The sequence below is a fragment of the Pseudopipra pipra genome, chromosome 2, assembly GCF_036250125.1.
Source record: "Pseudopipra pipra isolate bDixPip1 chromosome 2, bDixPip1.hap1, whole genome shotgun sequence".
Lineage (NCBI taxonomy): Eukaryota > Metazoa > Chordata > Aves > Passeriformes > Pipridae > Pseudopipra > Pseudopipra pipra.
Window position 1 is genome coordinate 103,395,506 of NC_087550.1, and position 19,004 is coordinate 103,414,509.

General features: G+C 35.9%; 1 protein-coding gene across 7 annotated transcripts in view; it reads left to right on the top strand.

The window, feature by feature from the left end:
• Positions 1–19,004, top strand: part of CDKL5 (cyclin dependent kinase like 5) — a 132,033-nt gene that overhangs the window by 68,780 nt on the left and 44,249 nt on the right. For 6 of the 7 annotated variants that reach the window (XR_010428554.1, XM_064646708.1, XM_064646711.1 and 3 more), the window contains exons 4-7: positions 9,044–9,089; positions 11,639–11,775; positions 14,725–14,845; positions 15,991–16,050. Coding sequence is in view for 6 of the 7 variants with exons in the window: in XM_064646708.1 (XP_064502778.1) it covers positions 9,044–9,089; positions 11,639–11,775; positions 14,725–14,845; positions 15,991–16,050 (364 nt within the window). In the remaining variant the exon portion in view is untranslated. Of the gene's footprint in view, positions 1–2,803; positions 2,909–9,043; positions 9,090–11,638; positions 11,776–14,724; positions 14,846–15,990; positions 16,051–19,004 lie in introns of those variants that run through there. The other variant, XM_064646712.1, reaches the window with a different exon arrangement.

Consider the following 19,004-nt stretch of genomic DNA (forward strand, 5'->3'; position numbering starts at 1 on the left):
AAACTCCCAGTGGAAATCTTGTCACGGAGTAGAGGGAAGTTCAATACATATTTCTTTGGGGTTGAAAGATGCACTTTAGTTGCCTAAGCCCCTAATGCTAATGGTGATACCTGGGATGCTATGTCTTACCTCTAGCTTGTGCTCCAGGAGGTTTGCTTCTCTGCCAATCCCATGTGAGTGTTGTAGATATCTAGGGAATCTTAAATGCTACTAGATGCCTGTGTTTAGGGTACTTAATCGTGTCTTGAGTGACTGATCAACTAAGAGCTCTTCAGCTCTGCTTATTGTAGTAGAAGCTTGAACACACAACTCACATGCAGGTGTTTGAATTTAGATGTCTTAATCTGAAGCTGAATTCCAGCAGAAGAGTTTCAGCCTCAGGAACCTGCTTGACAAGCTTGCCTTTGGTTCACAGTAGGTCTTGTTTTACAAATTAAAGAAAATGCCTGTCAGACTGTTGATAAGAAAAAAGAAAAAAAAATAAAATGTGAAAGTACCAGATAAAAAATAAATTGTATCCAGTGCAGAAGTAAATATTTCAAAACTAAAGCCTGAAATGTAATAGAATTCAGAAGTTCAGCCAATCATACTAAACTGTTTTGACACTCAAACTTGGGATAACAACAGTGTAGACTTTTGCACTGAAAAAAATGTTAAAAAAACAATCAAACCAAGCAAGTATTTTCCAATAAGTTCTACCTGCTCTTGAGTAACAAGATGCCCAGGAAAGGAACATTGCATTCATAATAACAAAAAACCAGGAAAGGCAATGTGATTAGAAATGTCTTGTTGACCTCTGCGTTTATGGAGTCAGCAATATCTTAAGGAAGCTGTGAAGGTGGTACAGGTTGCCTTTCTACATTTTCCACTTTGTTATCACTTGTATTCCGAATGCCAAGAAGATTTAGCTATAAGAAGTAATTAAATAATGCTGGTATCTGCCCAGTGCAATGTTATGTTATTTATAAATAGCTTTTATTTTCACAATTTCCAGCATTAGCAGACAAAAAAAAAATCAAATAGAACTGGAGGAAGACTGAGGTTTGTAACTTAAATTACTATTATTGATGTTTCAGTATCAGCAACATTTTATAGAACTTTACTGAATTTGGTTTATGTTTTACATCCATGGTTTGGATTAAACAATACTGTCAAATTGTAAAATTATATGGATTAGTGCTACAATAAAATGAAATTGTTTTAAAAATTGCTACAATAGTACCAGTTTACCATGAAAAGCTAGAATAGCTACATTTATAGTATTTAAAAGCTTCTTTTTGTTTCAGATCCTTTTCATTACATTATTATACAAATTCTTTGGGGATGCATATTTACTTTGTTGCTTGGAAGAAATTGTGAATAAATATGAAAAATGCACTTGCAACAATGAAAGTTTCAATGCTAACTGTTATCATCAGCCTAGTAGTTAATAGAAAATACTGAGCAGGTTCACTTCCTTGTAAGTGTTCTTTTCAGGGCAGTATTTATGCTCTAAATTAGTAGACTTCAAGTTTTTGAAGAACGTAAAATTCATGCACTGTAGTGCATGCCTTAGGGTTCAGGTGTACCTCCTAATAACTGCTCAAAGCAGAATCAGCAACAGCAGGTTGTTCCTATTTTTTTTTTGATTTTTAATACCTCCAAGGCTATTCAGAGTATCTCTAGTGATGGGAGCATTCATGACTGGCAGAGAGGTGCCTTCTAGCCCCACCTGTCCTGTGACTCTGTGAAGTTACTGCAGTCTGAAGAACCTCTGCCACCAATGGAGGGAAGAGCCATCAGTCTCCCTTGATTCTGCCACTGGAGGCTGTGGCACTTCGAAGGGGAGCCCCAGTCTGTGAATCCATGATACAGATGGGCCACTCATTTGGCTTACAGATTCATCTGATTGTTGAATGAGAAATGCTTGCTATTCATGACTCCCTTGAATTACACTTGATTTAAACCAAAGCAAGCATTTGCTCATAGCTTCTGAACAGGCAACAGAGTTGCCTGTCTTCTGAAAGACATAGAGAAAGAAATCAGAGAAACTGTTTCAATCTGCTTGCATTTTTTAAAAGAAGTCTCTTTCCATCATTTCACGCACTTTGACATTTCCTGTCAAACTTGTAGCTCAAGCTTTCAGCCTTTTCTTGTGCTTCTTTTCCCAGTGGAAGAGTTGAGCTTCCATACCTGTTCCCCTTGAAAATCTTCTAGTGGGTCCAGAGTGGTTTAAGCTTTCTCTAGTCCTGCTTTTGTTTTTCCTGAACCAGGAGATAGTGTGACCAGCTTCATTAAAATGGCATATGAAGTATATAGATCTTTGTTCTGTTAAGAGTTTTCTCCTGCACTTAGATGGTTAGTAAATAACATTCCGCTTTCAAGAGATATAAAATTGATTTATGGTGATTCATTCTAGGTGCTTCTTCTCAAGTAAACTCTATGTGTTGGAAAAAGTCTAAGCCATTTTCCAGTAAATAAAGGCATTGTGATAACTCAGACACACTGTTCTGTCATTATTTACCAAAGGCTCTGTCTCTTCTAAAGATAAGTAGGACTTCTAGATTAGGAAGTAATTTCCTGAAAGTTCACCTATGCTAAGAGTCATAAGTCTTAGATAAACCAAGTGTGGGGTTTTTAACTGAAAAATAGGAGAGCTACAGTTTTCTCAAGGGAGAAATACAAGATTAAAGCAGTGAAGCACCTCTTGAGGGAAATCCTCCAAAGTTTTTTTGGTGTAGAAGAAGACACAGTGCTATGACTTACATAGCCTAATGTCAAACTGTTTGAAAAAAGAAATTGAATCTGTCATCTTGCACGTCTCTCTTTTTTCTACAGAACATATTTTAAGGTACTCCATTAGATTTTGAAAGTAAGTGCCAGCAAAATTGCCAGCACCTAACATTGGAAGTCTGGAGAAGACAAGAAGGTGTGTTCTAGTCTGTTAATACTGTCCAAAGGTAGTAGTGTTTTAAGGCAGAATGCAAATAGAGTCAAGACACTGTGATGACTTCAGGACCTGATTTACATGGAGGTAATGATGCCTGTTACCCCTCAGAATGTGCATTGTGAGGTAGCTTGGCATAAATTTAAAGATTTTTGTAATGACTAATGTTACATTTATGATCCATTGATCAATACTGACTAAAATGTTAATATTTTCTCCTCTTGTTTTGAGAGTAACTTTGAAAAATTAATTGGTTGGGGGTTTTTTTAAAGTTTCATTTTAAGCAACTCTTTAAAAGTGCTTTACCATCTTGTAATGGTTTTCTGGGCTTTTGTTGCCTCTGCTGATTGCTTAATGATCTGTAATTTTGCTAGAATCAAAATTATTGAAAGATCTGTTCTAAATGCTTAAATGTCCAAGAACATAGTAATGCTTATGCAAGTCAAAGTAAAACTGTACTACTTTGTTCTGAAAAGACATTAGCCATAGGATATGTTTGGCTGAATTTTGTTGATTTTTTTAATATGTGTCTTTGTTGTGGCAAACTAAATGATGTGGAAGTAATTATGGATTGATTAAGATCAAATCAGCTTCTTGCTTGCTTCTAAATTATTTTTATAAAATTATTTTATATTATAACATTATTTTTATATTATCTATGAGTAGAAAATGTGATTGATTTCACTTTTTCTAGCAGAAGTTGAACATGCATTTATCTTTGGGCCTTACAGCTTCATACCTGTACAGATATACAGCTATACTTGTTCCAATCACAGAACATACCATGTCATATCTTAATATGGCACTTAATATATCAGCATAAAACCCTGATGTGATGCACTAGATACTGCTTTAGCCTGAGTAAAGGCAGCAATATGCTGCTTGTGCATGGGATGTGCTCAGTATTGACTACTGCTATATCTGCTCATGCTTGTTGATTTTTATAAACACTTGTTTTTTCAGTTGCTTAAAAAATCCATGCTTGAGAAATTCTTGTAATTATATAGGGTGAGGTAGTAAAATTATTGGTGAATGATGTAACTTCCAGAAGGTCAGAATCTTGTCTATTTTTCAAGAATCTTCTTGTGTACCTATGCTTTGTGTCAGATTTTCCATGATATGTAAAAGAAAAAGGAAAAAAAATCCTAACAGAAATTCTTAAAACAAAATAGGGACAAACATTTGAAGAGATTCTTCTTTGTAACATAATATTTTCAAGAATAGGACATGTTTTCTCTTTCTGGGGGAGAATGGTTGTAGTTCTAAGATCTTGATTTATACTTATCTTATTCTAAGATCTTTGTCCTTGAGTACTCCCATCATTAACATCAAGGTTCTTTCTAGAAAACAACAGAGATACATTCCTCTGCTGTTCTGGAAATCACTGATGTCTTCTGCAATATGTAATTACATATACATTTTGTAGAGACAATGGAAAAAGAGGAGACCTCTATACTTTAGATGAGATAAAATTAAATGGTTTTGAATTAGGAACTCTTCTAGTTTGATACTGGCGACGGGAAACAGCAGCTACTACAATCTTGTGAGGAAGCCCAGGAGCTGTGAGAACTACTCAGCTCCCATAGCCATCTGTGGCTAAGTGGGCAGACAGTAAAGCACATGTTTTCTCCAGAGGCAATTCCCACACATATTTTGAGGTAAAGGAAAGGACTGAGCCCTAGCATGAAGTGATTCCCATCTCCAGGACTGAAGATATGCTTTTCCCATAAGCAAGTATCTCCTTCCTCCTCTCTGTCACTGTATTTATATGTAAAGCAAATAGAACAGAAATTTTTGTCTTAGCCTTATTAAGAGGTATTAGCAGGTTTATACATGAAGAAGAGCCATAGTTTGCCCCATTTTAGACATATGTAATCATGTAGTCTGAATAAGCAGTTTCTGTAGGTCCTTAAATTTTACACAAAGTGTTTTCAGTAATATTCATCTGTTGTTGCATACTTAATTGTAAAACAGTGTTTTTCTTGTAGTTTTATATATAGAATGTTTGTAATATATGTCCTCAATAATCAGATGTAATGCCAAAGCCAAGAGGGATTTGACTTGTGTATTTGCAAAATTGCTGTTGCCTCATAATGTAAAGTGAAATACTGAGGCCAGAATTTTTCATTAGAGCATGATAATGAGATGCTTAGTAATAAACATAGCTGAGTGAAAAAGAGGTACAGGTAAATGAACACAAATTTTCATACTTCATGATATCAGGTGGTGGTAGAGATCAGAAAGGGCTAAATTTTTTCTTTGACATTGGTTGAAGTCCCAAACTCTGAATCAACTAGTAACAGTCTTATCTACGTAGATGATACATTTAATTGGATGTGACAATTTTCCATGCTAGGCGTTGGATACTGAGCTATTGTCTAAGTAGGGTTTCCAGAATCAAGTTGAACATGGTGTTCAGTACTGTTCTGTTTCATAGTACAGTCTTGAAAAAAACCCTTTGAAATGCAAAATATATATTTTAGTGAATGGCAATTCTATTTTTGAGAATTCCAATTTGACCTGTTTTTGAAGAGCAGACCACCAGATCCACAAAAGACTTTAGATCTCCAAAAGGACTTTTAAGTAAAGGTTTAAGTAACAAAGCCTAATTTGATCTGTAAAGAACCTTTCAGATTTCCCCAGGAGTCTGAATTATCACTGTTGAGTTCCCTCATTCCTCAAAGCTCTGCTTTTCTTTGTATCCCCAATTCTGTCCATCTTCTCAGGGCTTAGCAATGTGTTGTCTGTTTGCTTTGCACCAAGTGCCTGTCAGTACTTGTTTCGCCAGCATCGTAGCAGCTCTAGCATCTGTCTCCTAATCCAGGAAGCATATTTTTACCATCTCTACTATATGCCTGCTGTATTGGTCCATATACAAAATGTATTCCATCTTTTCCAATCTTACTCTGTATTAGTTTATCTGAGTGAAAATTATGTACAGTGCCATTGCACAGTCTCCATATGGTCCTGATCTGCAACATCGTACATTATACAGGAGATAGAGTTCTTGCTGCTTCCTTCCCCCAAGGAAGGATATTCTATATATGACTGACAAATTTGAGACCATTTTTTTGAAATTTCCTCTTTCTAGAACTTGCATTTCTCTGTAAAATGTGGTGAAAACTAGACATCTAGTTCAAAATTAGTTGGAGTAGTGGCAAATAGAGGAACGGGGCATTTCAGATGGATTCTTCCTTTTGAAAATAGTTCAAAATTATGATGAGCTCATATGTTGCCTCATATAAACTATTTAGTTGGTTTAGATCATGTGGCCAAGAATTGAGAAATGCGCACTTGGCTTCAGTTTTCTCTTCTATCTGATGGAGCACCATCAGGTGTTCTGCATCATAGGGAAGTTACAGGCTTTTTGGACAAGCAAGTGCATCGTATTTAAAACTCTATGTATAAATCTTGACTGTCTTTGTATCAATTTTAGCTTTGTCTTGACTGCTTCACCAGTGGCAGATTCCTAGGGAATAGCATTTAGATAGGATGTCGTCCTCCAAGAAACCTAGACAAGAATGTTCCTCCCTGAGATGTCTCATTGCAGTGTTGTTTCACTTCAGGTTATTTAAATATTATTTGTTAGGGGGTTTTTTTGAAGATAGGAAATATGTCGTATATAAATTCTTGATTGCTTAATTATGACATCATTGATAAGTTTATTGAAATAATACAAGTGATAAAGTTTTTCAAATGAAAATTTCTTAAATGTGGGATTTTTTTGAACTGTTTTGAATAACTTTTTCATCCATATGTGTGTTGCTGAGGTCTTTCTGTTCCTATTATTCCTGGAACCACTCATGCTTTAAGTACTGTAAATAGTCAAAATCCTGCAGGACGTTTGATAGCATATCTTACATAAGTCTTTGCAGGACCTTGACCCAAGAGCTTTTAAAACTTAATTTCCAAAATAATCACTTTCACTGTACACAGCAGGATATGGCAGAAAAGCCACATGGATTAGTTTTCTTGAATAATGCCGAATTCCTCTCTGTGTAAGGATACATTTTCCAACTCCTACATTTCTTTCAGTGTACATAAGCTATTACCTTGAGAATAAAAACACAGATTTTTGATGGTAGCTGAAACATCTACAAATTTTTCTTTTACTTCATGGGAAATAGGCATGTTAATACTAATGGATAAATTTGACTTATCTACGAAGGGGTATATGCACACTGTCTAAACATAGGCATTTACAGTCAGCAGAGGCTTTCAAGGGCAATTACAGTGTTCCTTTTCTAAAAAATCCTTCAGAGGCTTAATTAGCCAGAGCAGCTACCAGTAGATACCAGAAGTCAAATAAGCTAAATTTACTCAACCACCTAATGTTCCTTTATAGTCCTAGTAACTCTTACTATTATTACTAGAGTTAGAGTTAATAAATATAACAATACTATAACATAGTAGTAAAAATATAATTAGTAAAATAGTTTGCTTAGTTTGTAAGTTTCCTGAAACAAAATTACTAAGGAACTGTATTTGACATAAAAGCTAAAGACAAGACTGTCAGAATAATTCTGAACCTGAAATGTGTACTATCTCCTCATTTCTGACATCCCTGTCTTTACTGCTCTGTAAATTGGTTGAGCTAAAGGTAGTGCTTGGACCTCAGCTGAATTTATGCAATGTATCTATCAGCCTTCACATTAGACCAGTGTGTGTGAAGGGTAGGTTTCAGAAGCAGAAAAGCAATGCAAGTCTTCTCTAAGAGTTAATTGCACGTGATGCTTCTGCTGAACTAACTTTCTTCAATGCAAGGTAGATATAGTTTGGTTACTTAAATCAATACACAATAAAATGCTTGCAAGTTTTTCAGATAGATGGTATGACTGATGATCAAAGGATTATTTTTTTAAACATGCAAATTATATACACACACATTCATTCTTATATTTGACTGCAAGTTCATTTTTAGTCATAGTAGTATTGATTTTCACTTAAACGCCTTAAACGACATTATTCACTATCTACATGGGTTTTTCCAGGGTCAGGTATTTTGCATGTTCATGTGTTACAATGATTTGAAATGAAAAATGGAGTAAATTTTTGTATTACTCTGTAATTGGTTATGCACATGTCTTTAAGTATTCCAGGAGGGCTTCCCTTTTCATTGCTATTCTCTGATCCAACCTTTGCATAGTGTTAATAGTGGGATATTGTTGGGTTTTTTTTTTAAACTGTAATGTTTGGTAAACAAAAAAGGGTGTGTGAGCTAGATCTAGCTCATCAAGTAACCCAGGTAGCCTCCTGCCTCTCTGCTCACACTCCTTAACTCTGTGCGTCCTGTTACTAAAATTCAGTTGCTGCATCACTGTAGGAACAGACCTGCACTAGTCATGTTGTGTTTGCTGCTTTTTGGCCATGTGCTAAATGCATTCCTGCTCACACAACAAGAGAGAAATGTCTTCATTTAAGAGGAAAATGTGACCTATGATAACCAGGTTTGGTGAGTAGAGAATGCTAAAGGAATGCAAAGGCAGGTGGACATTAAGAAGTTACCACTTATTGTAAGCATAGGTGAACACTGCCAAATGCAATTACTGATCCTGGTTTTGGATGGGCTTCCCTTAAGATGACAAATTTTTATAAGGAGGCACAGAGAAGCTACTTTCCTAATATCATGTTCTTTGTGGATATTTGGTCTTTGAAGCCCAAAAGCTTTTGGCAGCCAAAATTACAGGTCTTATTATAAGCCTTAACCAAATAATAGCACAGTATTTTCATTTCACCTCGTAAAGATAGCACCCACATTCATACTTTGGTCAGATTCTGATTGTTAGAAAATCAGAATAACTAAGAAACAAGATTCATTTTTTCTTCTGAAAATTTAATTGATATCTGTTAAACAGTATTTGAATATGAACTTTTGGCATTTAACTCTGTTGCTTTTATACTGGGGTTCCTAATTGTGATATATCTGTTACAAGTGGGTGTGTATTGCATTTGGCCCAATCACTGAGGTATTTACCAGATTTTTATTTAACTTCTTTGCAGTGTGAAATTTCTCTGGATGCTTCTTTTTTCTCCTCTGATGCTCAGGAGAAAGAAAAAAAGGCACAAGAAAACACAGCAGGTCTTGCTCATTTTCCTTTCTTTGCTTTTGTTTTGCAGGAGACACATGAAATTGTGGCTATCAAGAAATTCAAAGACAGTGAAGGTAACCTTTTCTGCTCCGTGATCTTTTCTGTAATAACTACATTGTTAATATCTCTCCAGTTGAAATAAGAAGTCTCATGTATCAAGATATGATTTAAAAATTATAATGATTTATTAGCTTTGTGAATATTCAAGACACTTAATCCTTCATACCTGCCTAGGGACTGCATTATACACTAACTAGATAACTACCTTTCTTTCTTGATGCATCTGTCTTAATATGGCTGAGATTGTGGTGTCATATGCAGGAGTAAGATCTATCATTTAGAGACTGGATGTGACAAGAAAATTTAAAATACTCCTCTTGTAGTAGTAGCTTGCACAGTCTTTGGGCTTTATCACACTTCATCTGTGAGAGGGGATCTAAATGTTAGGGCGATTTGAAGCGGTAAATGGAGGAGACTGAGAGAAGTCCCTGAGAAGTTCAGTCATACGAGGACAAATCTAGAAGCTCCCAGGGGTCCATGGAGGAAGCTGGGTGGTGAGGCAGCTGCTCTGTCCTCACTGCAGCAGGCTCCACTCTCTTCAAGAAACTTGCTCTTTGACCCCTCACAGCAGCCTGTGTACTCTGCAGTGTTGCTGAAGGGAGGAAGACCCAACTTCTGTGAGGCTTACCATTGCTGATGAAGGGGGTGGCAGAAGGCAGGACACATGGAAATTATTCTGAATGCTGCACGCCCCCATTCCTCACCCAGTAATACACCCAAAGAACTGAACAAGGCAAGGCTGTCTCTCTGACCGGCACTTGTTGGGGAACAGTCAATCACCATATTCTATCATAGGAAAAACTGGCAACCAACCACGACAGCAATTGTCTGCCTTGTGTACATGAGAAGTTAGCCCCGATCCCTAATGGCCTGGCACAAACAGAAGGAGAAGACAAGTATGAAGTAATAAGAGGAGTCAGCCCAGTCTGATGCAATGCAGCTGTGGTTTGACATGTACTGAGGCTTTAGCTGAAAGCTAGGAATGTTGTTTCAAGAAATAGCAGCCACTTTATTTTAGCGAACTTTTATTTTCTGTTATTGTTTTAGGATTGGTGGTGGCCATGGAGGTGTTGTTGGTTACAAGGCCTGTAATTTTAAGAGTCACAGCAGAGTCTGATTTGCCTCTTGTTTTGCTCAACGCAGACTTCTGCTTTGCAGGTCATTTTTCCAGGCACTTGAAGAGCATATTTATGAATGTTTTAGCTCTGCTATTTAGAAAGCTGTTCTAAATCCCTGTTAAAGAATGCAGGAGATAGTTTAATTGTGGTGACCATCTTGACCAAGTAATGAGTGTACTTCAGAATTTCTTTTTGGAACTTGCTGTGGCTATTCAGTACAGATCATAGGCAATAAATCTCAGTTTTAATTCAGCCCCAAACAAGATTATTGTATTAGCCTCTCTACCAAAAAATGAAAACAAAAAATGCAACATTGCCATTAGGTCTGGCTTTCCAAGAGTATTACATAATGTCAGTTTACATGACTGATGACTGCTTTTCAGAGTTGTAGCTAGTTGTTTACGAGTTTCTGGAAATATGACAGAAGTTCTTTTGATGGATTTGATTCAGCCCATTTCACATCTGTCTTGTTAATATGTAGTTCATTAGAAATTTGAATATTCTGTAATTGTTTCTATTGACACTTTTGTTTCACTGAATCTTTGCCGTTTTTTGACATATGAATGCTAAATGCGCTCAAAAGAGTCTGTCTCGCAATAGATGAGATTATGTAATCAGGCTGATGCAAGACAACATCAAGCACTCAGTTTTAAAATGAAAAGATTTAGATTACTCTAAATTATATATTTTTAATCAAAACATTTGTGATTATAGTATTTTGTTTTCCTCTTCCCTCTTGCTACACTTGAATTTTTTATTTTTTCCCCTCTCTCTTCTGTTGATGATTATTGCATTTGCATGATCTGTGTTATTCTCTCTCCCCTACAAACCTGGTTTTGCCTTTTGCCTTGGAAAAACAAGTTCTCTTCCTTGTTTTTAATTCCTCTGCCTCTGGCTGTCTTTGTGGTACATGACCTGCAGATGTGATTTAGCTTGGAATTTATGCAAGCACATCTCATTTAATATCTCTCTGTTGTGGATAACAGTTCTAAGAGGCTAAGAACCCTATTTCTATGTGTGCATGAGCAAATTTACTGAATTAATGGATTTCACTTTACTAAATGAAAAATAAAACCTAATGTAGTCTAGTTTACTTCACATTTCATTAGCAGTGTCCTTTAGAACCCAGTTAGTTCAAGGCCCTGTAATGGAGCATTAATAAAACATTACTTTCTTGAACACCTTTCAGAGAATTAAATTGTCAAATCAGTTAAATTAAGTTGTCAAAACAGTTAAATTTCTGGATTCCTCTGAATTAGATTCAAGGCTTCATTGCATCAATACTTACTCTGCTGCCTTCTGTAGCTGCTACACTGGGCTGGCATTGCTGAATTTCCTTTGGAAGCCTTGTGGGGAACTTACAGGACTTACAAATCTGTGCTTGGGTCTTAAAATTTGTTTGTTCTTTAGTAAGCTTACTATGTCACTTTTACTTTGCCCTCCAGAAAATGAAGAAGTCAAAGAAACCACTTTACGAGAGCTTAAAATGCTTCGCACTTTGAAACAGGAGAACATTGTGGAGTTGAAGGAAGCCTTCAGAAGAAGAGGAAAATTATACTTAGTTTTTGAATATGTGGAAAAAGTGAGTTGAGTTTGTAGTATCCTTGCCACAGTTAAATCACCAGCTTACTGAAAATGTCTTAAATTGCTTTTATTTTTAAAAATTAGGCTATTATATTCTATAAAGAGAAACAGCAGAAACATTAATACATCTGAGTTGTAATCAGACATCCGTTGTGAGAAAGCAACCCTGATAACTTTACTGCTGTTTTTAGATCATGTGTTGGTACTTTTTAAAAAAAAATTTTCCATATATATGAACTCAAATGTCAACAAATTATGTAGACTGGAATACGTATGATTTGAAGAAAAAATTCAATCTGAACTCTTTAATCCAGTTTAATTGTAAAGCTGGATAACTGTCCTGTGTTATGTTGTGTAATGAATCTTGACGTAGTCTTTCAAAACAGGATCATACACTTTTGACCTTGGAATCTCTTTCAACTTTCTCCATCCTTCCCTGTTAAAAATAGGATTTGTTTGTATATTTCTGTAACAAGGCCGCTATCAATAGTTGCTTAGAGGGATTTGGCAAAGATCACTGTCATTATCTCCAGTCCTGACCTCATTTTGAAACTATTCCAAAATTTCCTTAGATTGGCCTACTGCTGCCAAGCATCCTGGTCTGTTTCCAGAGAGAAACAACCTAGAACAGATTAGTCTTTTGTTATTTTAGCAACCTCATGTTGGAGGTAGACCTTTGCTCCAAATTCTAACCATTTAGCATTTCTTCATGGCAAAAATTAGATGGTATTCAGATACACAGAGTAAAAAAAAAAAAAAAAGCAAGCTTAAACATGTGTATCTTTGTTGCCTTCATGAGATACTGCTCCCTTGATTTAAATTTTCATTTAATATCCTGCCAGTGTGATGTTGCAGTCTAGCTGAGTGCTAGTCCTCTTCAGTCTTGTCTAAAAATTTCACACCCCTAAATACTATGTCTCCTTTACCTTAGTCAACAATTTCTTTTGTTGTATAACTTCATTGCATAATGTGAGGTGACCTGTATTAGCCCACAGTTTGGCAGAAATCACTTTTGGTTTTCACCAGCAGATCAGCAACTTCTAATGTGATGGATCTTACTTAGATCTAACATTCAAATCTTGACTTGTTTCACCCATGTTCCTTGTAATTGTTCCAGTTGCATGGAATGTCTTTGATCACACACCAACTTAGCACAAACATTTAATTTTCTGTTATAGTTGACTTGGCTAAGCTCTGGGTTGGAAGAGCAGCATAAGTAAAAGATATTTAATTGATCTGATGAGGGGTACGCTTCAAAAATTGTTAGCATCAGTAAAAACACCAGGCTGCAATATCTAACATTATTTGCATCAAAATAAAACAATTTAATGATAAAGGTAGGCATCACATATAGTCTGTGTCTAATGTAATTTCTGTATTAATGGTCACCTTTCTTTTCAGTGGAACTTCACAGCCAGGAATGTTTCTTCTTTTCTAATATGTTAAATAATATTCACTATGATTTCTTCAAAGACCAGGATAATTTCTGTATTTTTTGGATGAGAGGAGAGTAGAAGGAATTAAATAAAATGTGATATAGTAAAAACTGAATTTTTTTGTTTAACTGGTGATGAGCACTTTGTGTCTTTTGGGGAATCTTAGCTCTGCAATACTGAAATCCAGATTACTTAAATTCACATTTAGTCTAATCTCCTTTTTTCATCATCCCCTTGGTTACTGTCTTCGTATTGGATTATGTCTTGCTGTGTTGATGCTACTCTTTTGTTTTGTACTTGTAATACTAACTTCTTGACTTACTTGTCCAGATCTGTGGCCTTCTGTGTGGACTAGAGTCTAACTAAAATCAATATGGTTCCTTAACAGAAAATTCCTTTTCTCAGATCTGAAGTGTATTTCTAAGAAAACTTATGCTCAAGCACAAAAGTTCCAGTATTTTTTCATAGATTGCAAAACTTAGAAATGTTTTCAAACATTTCATCGTATCATCATATCATCAAAGTCTCTGTTTTGTCTTGTATTTGTGTTCATTAAAATATTGTTCAAGAAAAACCTCAAAAATATTTCTATACAGCTAAAGAAAATGTTTGTCAAAGATAAGATAAATTTATTTCAAATGAAAAATCTACAAATGCTCAAATCCATAATTAAATGAGTTGTGTAGGGCCATATAGCCAAAATACTTCTATTTCAGTGTTCAATAAATAAGACTTTTCTCTCTTCAAGTGTGCTGCTGCTGTCTATTATTCATTCAGTGTACAAACTCCATTGTATTTCTAATTGTGCAAAATTAGAGACATTTGCTAACATAATGGGAATCTAAGTGTTCTTTTTCAAAGAAGAAATTTACTAGTATAAACAGGAAGTTTATTTTCTTTCCCAGGTATATCCGTAAAACAGTTGATATGGCCATAGTTACTGTAGTGCCAATATGTCTAGGATCTCTATAGCTAATACATAGCTATAGAACACTCCCTAGGTTAATATTTATGCCCCTGTGAGGCATTTTTATATGTTACTTCATTTCCACTAACTGACTTTATACCCATTCATATACGGATACGGTTTGTGATTAACCATGGCCCTGCAATGTCAAAGCAGCAGAACTAAAGAATGAAAAAAATAGTTTGTTAAAGCACTGTTGTGTACTTACAAAATGCTGTGCTTTGCTAAACTTTTCATACAGACACACTGACCTAGTGTTTCTGTTAAAGCAGTGTTTTGTAGCTGAATGACATTTTAGATGTGTTAGGATAACTGGTTTGATGACAGTCTTTTAAGAACTTGTGGTTTATTTGTGGTTCACCTTTAATGTTTATGAAACAGCCAGGAGTATGCTTATGATTAAAATACACTCCTTGAATGTTAAACTACTGTTCCATGACCAGGCTCTGCAGCCTAAGTATGTTGCTTCAGAAGGCTGAATGTGTGTTATCTTCCAGCAACTAGAGTATAGCTGTTTTAAATAATGTGTCTTTTAAATGTTTAGAATATGCTTGAATTGCTAGAAGAAATGCCAAATGGAGTTCCACCAGAAAAAGTGAAAAGCTACATCTACCAGCTAATTAAAGCAATTCATTGGTGCCATAAGAATGATATTGTTCATAGAGGTAAGTGTGTAGCTCTCCATATGAAATTAAGCCCCCTGTAGGAATGTGCTTATTACAGGGAAAGATGTTACAGCTTAAAGTAATTTGTATTTAATATAAATAGAAGCAATCGCTTTATATCAACAGGAAAAAAATTGTCAGTTGGGCTGGATCTTAAGTCTGCTGTATGACTTCAGATAATTTTAAAGCTAAATTCATCTACATATAAAACTTGCTGTCCACTGTCTTTGGGGCATGATATAAAAATTGTGAAGTGAAACTGAAGTACAGACATTGTCTAAGGAAAAGGAATTTTTTAAACCTTTTGTGGTGGTCAGTCATTTCACTTTTGAATCTGATAATAGAATACTAGGAGAAAAAAAATCCAAAACTTAAAACTTGGTCTCCCGTGTTTTACTTCTTAACGCAGATCCTCCCAGCTCCCCTAAGCTTCAACCACTTAAAGTACATATCTTGATGTATGACTTTATCTAGTTTTATGTCTTTTATCCTGATTTAATAAAATTGTATTTTGCTTTGTGGCTTTGCAAGAGTAACATTTCTAATTAATGTTTCCATTAAATTAACATTCTTATACAATATGCTTTTTATATTTAAGACCAATCAAACATAAGCAAGAGTCTGAAAACATTTTGTAAGATATAGTTTGAAAAATATACCATGTATGTATACAGCAATATCCATATAGGAATGAAAAAAAGGGCTTAAAACTAGACAAGATGTTTTTTCTAAACAAATTACAAGAGATGATCAAGATGGTCATTATAGCCAAAAATGCTGAGCACAACACCCAACATTTTATTGGTTAACTGGGTAATTAAATACCAGTTCTTTCTATTATTTTGCAATATGCAATATTATGCATATTGGTTTGCTGCCCAGGAATATCTGTAAGCACATTTTATCTTCCCATATTTTGTTGGGAAACACTTAAAAAGACTTCAAAAGGCAGAAAATTAATTCTGCCTGTTTACAGACTGAATTGCTGGAAGCTGTTTCAGCAGTTGCTCTTGTAATGCTTCATTTATGATTGCGTGAATATCTCTAAATACATTATAATGAAATAATATTTGTTGACAAAGTTCAAAATTAAAGGGAAATTAACAGCTCTTTTTTTTTTTTTCACATCTACTCTGATACTTCAGATATCAAACCAGAGAATCTCTTAATAAGCCACAATGATGTTCTGAAGTTGTGTGACTTTGGTAAGTTCAATAGATAGATAGCTGCTGCTCACCTTTTTAAAGAAAATCTCTTGGAGTGGAGTTTTGCCTTATTATGTCAGTGTTCTACAGTATATGCTGTTTAAAAACCTTTTAACAGTCAGAATTGATTACTGCTTCAGGTTTGAGGCTAGTATTTTAATTTGAAAGATCTCTGGGCTTAATTTGCATACCCTGTGAAATACCTGGGTTAACACATTAATAGAAACACTGCCTTTCTCTCTTCCTCTATTTTTGCTAGTGCTGCTACTGACACACAGCTGAGAACAGCACAGATGATAAACTGATTAGGAGGCTAGCAAATCTGTGGGTTTATCTGGCCTGTGTATTGAGAGAAAAGATAATTCTTCATTGATGTTTAGTAAAGGCACAATAGATTTATACTTTTTATGTATTTTTTGAACCACTGGCTTTTGTGGACTGCTATGTGTGTAGTTATAGGTCAACTTTTTTTGTTACCTAATTAAGGAATCAGATGTCCACATATGTTTAATGACTGAATGACTGGAGGTTAGAGTCAGAGCTGTACATGTTAACTCTGATGTTTCCTGACATACCAATGCCTGTTTAATGTCAGCTTTAAGGCCTTGAAGAATTGTCACCCCAGTACAAGGCAAACTTTGACCATGTGAGTAATTCCCAAAAGACAACAGGGAAGAGTGTACACTGTTCCAACAATCTGTATTTTTATTCTAAATGCTACATAAACACAGAATAAAATATTTTTCCCTCTGAAAAGCTTACAGTTTCACTTGGTAAATAAAAGCCAATTCCATAGTGTTACCCCAGAGGCACTTCTCAGTGAGAACAGTTTGAAAGCTGTCATTTCAAACCTCTGCAATTTTGAATGAAAAGAAGAACTGCTAACAAAATAGAATGGAATATGTTTTTAGGAACACAAGAAAGGCATTTTTCATTTGCAATGCTTCTTATTTCATTTAATCCTAAAAGCATTTTTGCTTAAGCATTCAGAAACAATAACTGTTCTAGGAAAACCCTTAGAAGATTTGGTTCATACGAGCTCTTTGAATTCAGAGCCATTTATTCTCCAGTGTAAGGAACTGCACAGCTCTAACAGAACACCAGGGTACTGCTGTGTGGTGCCCTCATTGCCTTTGCCTTTTCGGTATCCACAGGCCTCCTGTCTGCACTGCTGTGGCTGCCCTGGCACCATTGACCAAAGCCCAGAGCTGGTGGGGCAGGATTTTTCCCTCATTCTACACTGATTATCAAGGCCTTGCCACTGCCAAGCAAACCCCATGAGTTGGCAGGGCCAGGCCTCTCCAAGGAGTGAAGGCTTCTGTAGATTACACTTTCCTCCCTCTCCACCACTTCACCCTCCACATTAGCTTTGGGGACCAAAAGCTCCTTATGCAGAGCTAAACAACCACCACATGGGCAGTTCCTGTCCCTGAACAATGCCTGCTCCAATGTGGGCTAACTTCATCAGATGCAGGAACAGCCAATGTGGGCATGAGTGTGTCCTGAAGGGAACAGTTGACTCCACACATGCTTCCCCCCCTCCCTCATTTTTTCTGGAGTGGGGATGTCCCTCCTTGAAAGTAACACCATTAGAGTTGTCATGTGCTATCACCTAACAAATCTTTGCATGTGGACTTGTTTCAACATCCTCTGTGCAGCAGTATTGCAGGAAAATTTAAAGCCGGACAAATGGTACGATTATGTTTTGGATGTCTGCTTTGGCACTAGATGTAGATGATGTGAATTCTGTTAGCAGTGATGTTCTGTGTGGTCTGTTGGCTTGCTCACACTGTGTGCTCCAGCCATGTTCTCTCTGTGCTGTTGGAAAGGACACGCAATCACAGTGTACTCAGAGTGATCAGCACAGTATCAAGGAAGGCAAACTAAGAGAATTTCTGTTGTTCTTACTGTTCATGTGGGTTAGTTTTAATTTTAATCAACCTTTCAGATTTAGTTGAATTTAAAATTCCAAGAAACTCTTCTAATATGGAATCAGTTTTAAGTTTCTAGCATTATTGCTAATTGACATTATTGCTAGTAACTTAAGCTATGACTGTAAAATCCATGTCAGAATGGTGTTAGCCACAGATGTTTCCTGAACATGCACAAATTAGGATGTAAAAATTTGCCTTTTAACATGATTTAACATATGCTGTCTGACTACCTAACTTAAATCATATTTTGGAACAGAGGTACTTGTCACATACAGTGTCACATTCCTCATGTGATTACAAATGCAAAGAAAAGGACTATGCATCCATTTCCAATAGCCCAGTGGAGAAAAATAATTTGAATAGAAAAGTTCATAAATTTTTAACAAGATATTTCTTCTTAATCCTTGTGCCATGTGTTCTGTACATACCGTGCTAGATAAAATTGAGATTGAATGTTGTGCTTGCCCGGACACATGTTGTGTGGGTGTCATTTCTGCCAATAGAAGTGAAAGAAGAAAACAGTACAAAGTGCCGACTACAGCAGATGCTTCTGACTGTTGGAAGTACTTAGGTTTTCTGACTGGTCTGTTTGCTGTTTCAACACCAGGGCTTCAAAATTACTTGTTTTAGCAATCTCTTAATCTCAGTATGATGTGTAAGCATAGAAATCATGAAACACAGGACTGGAAAAGACCTCGAGAAATCCTCTAGTTCTTCCACCTACTCAGAGAAAGGATTAAGAATGTCTTTGTCATTCTTGACAGGTGTTTGCTTAGCTTATTCTTAAAATTCTGAATAATGGAGGTTCCCTAGTGTTCTTAGGCATCTATTAAAGTACTTACATGTCATTAACATTAGAATGCTTTACCTTATGTCTAACTGAAATGTGCCTTATTTCTCTGTAAGAAACTGACAATCTCCTCCTTTTTTCATTACACCTTTTTCCTTGTCATCTCTCCTACCATGGTCTGAGTTGTTTCAAGTCCTTTCTTGAAATTTCTGATTTTGCTTGTTATTTCT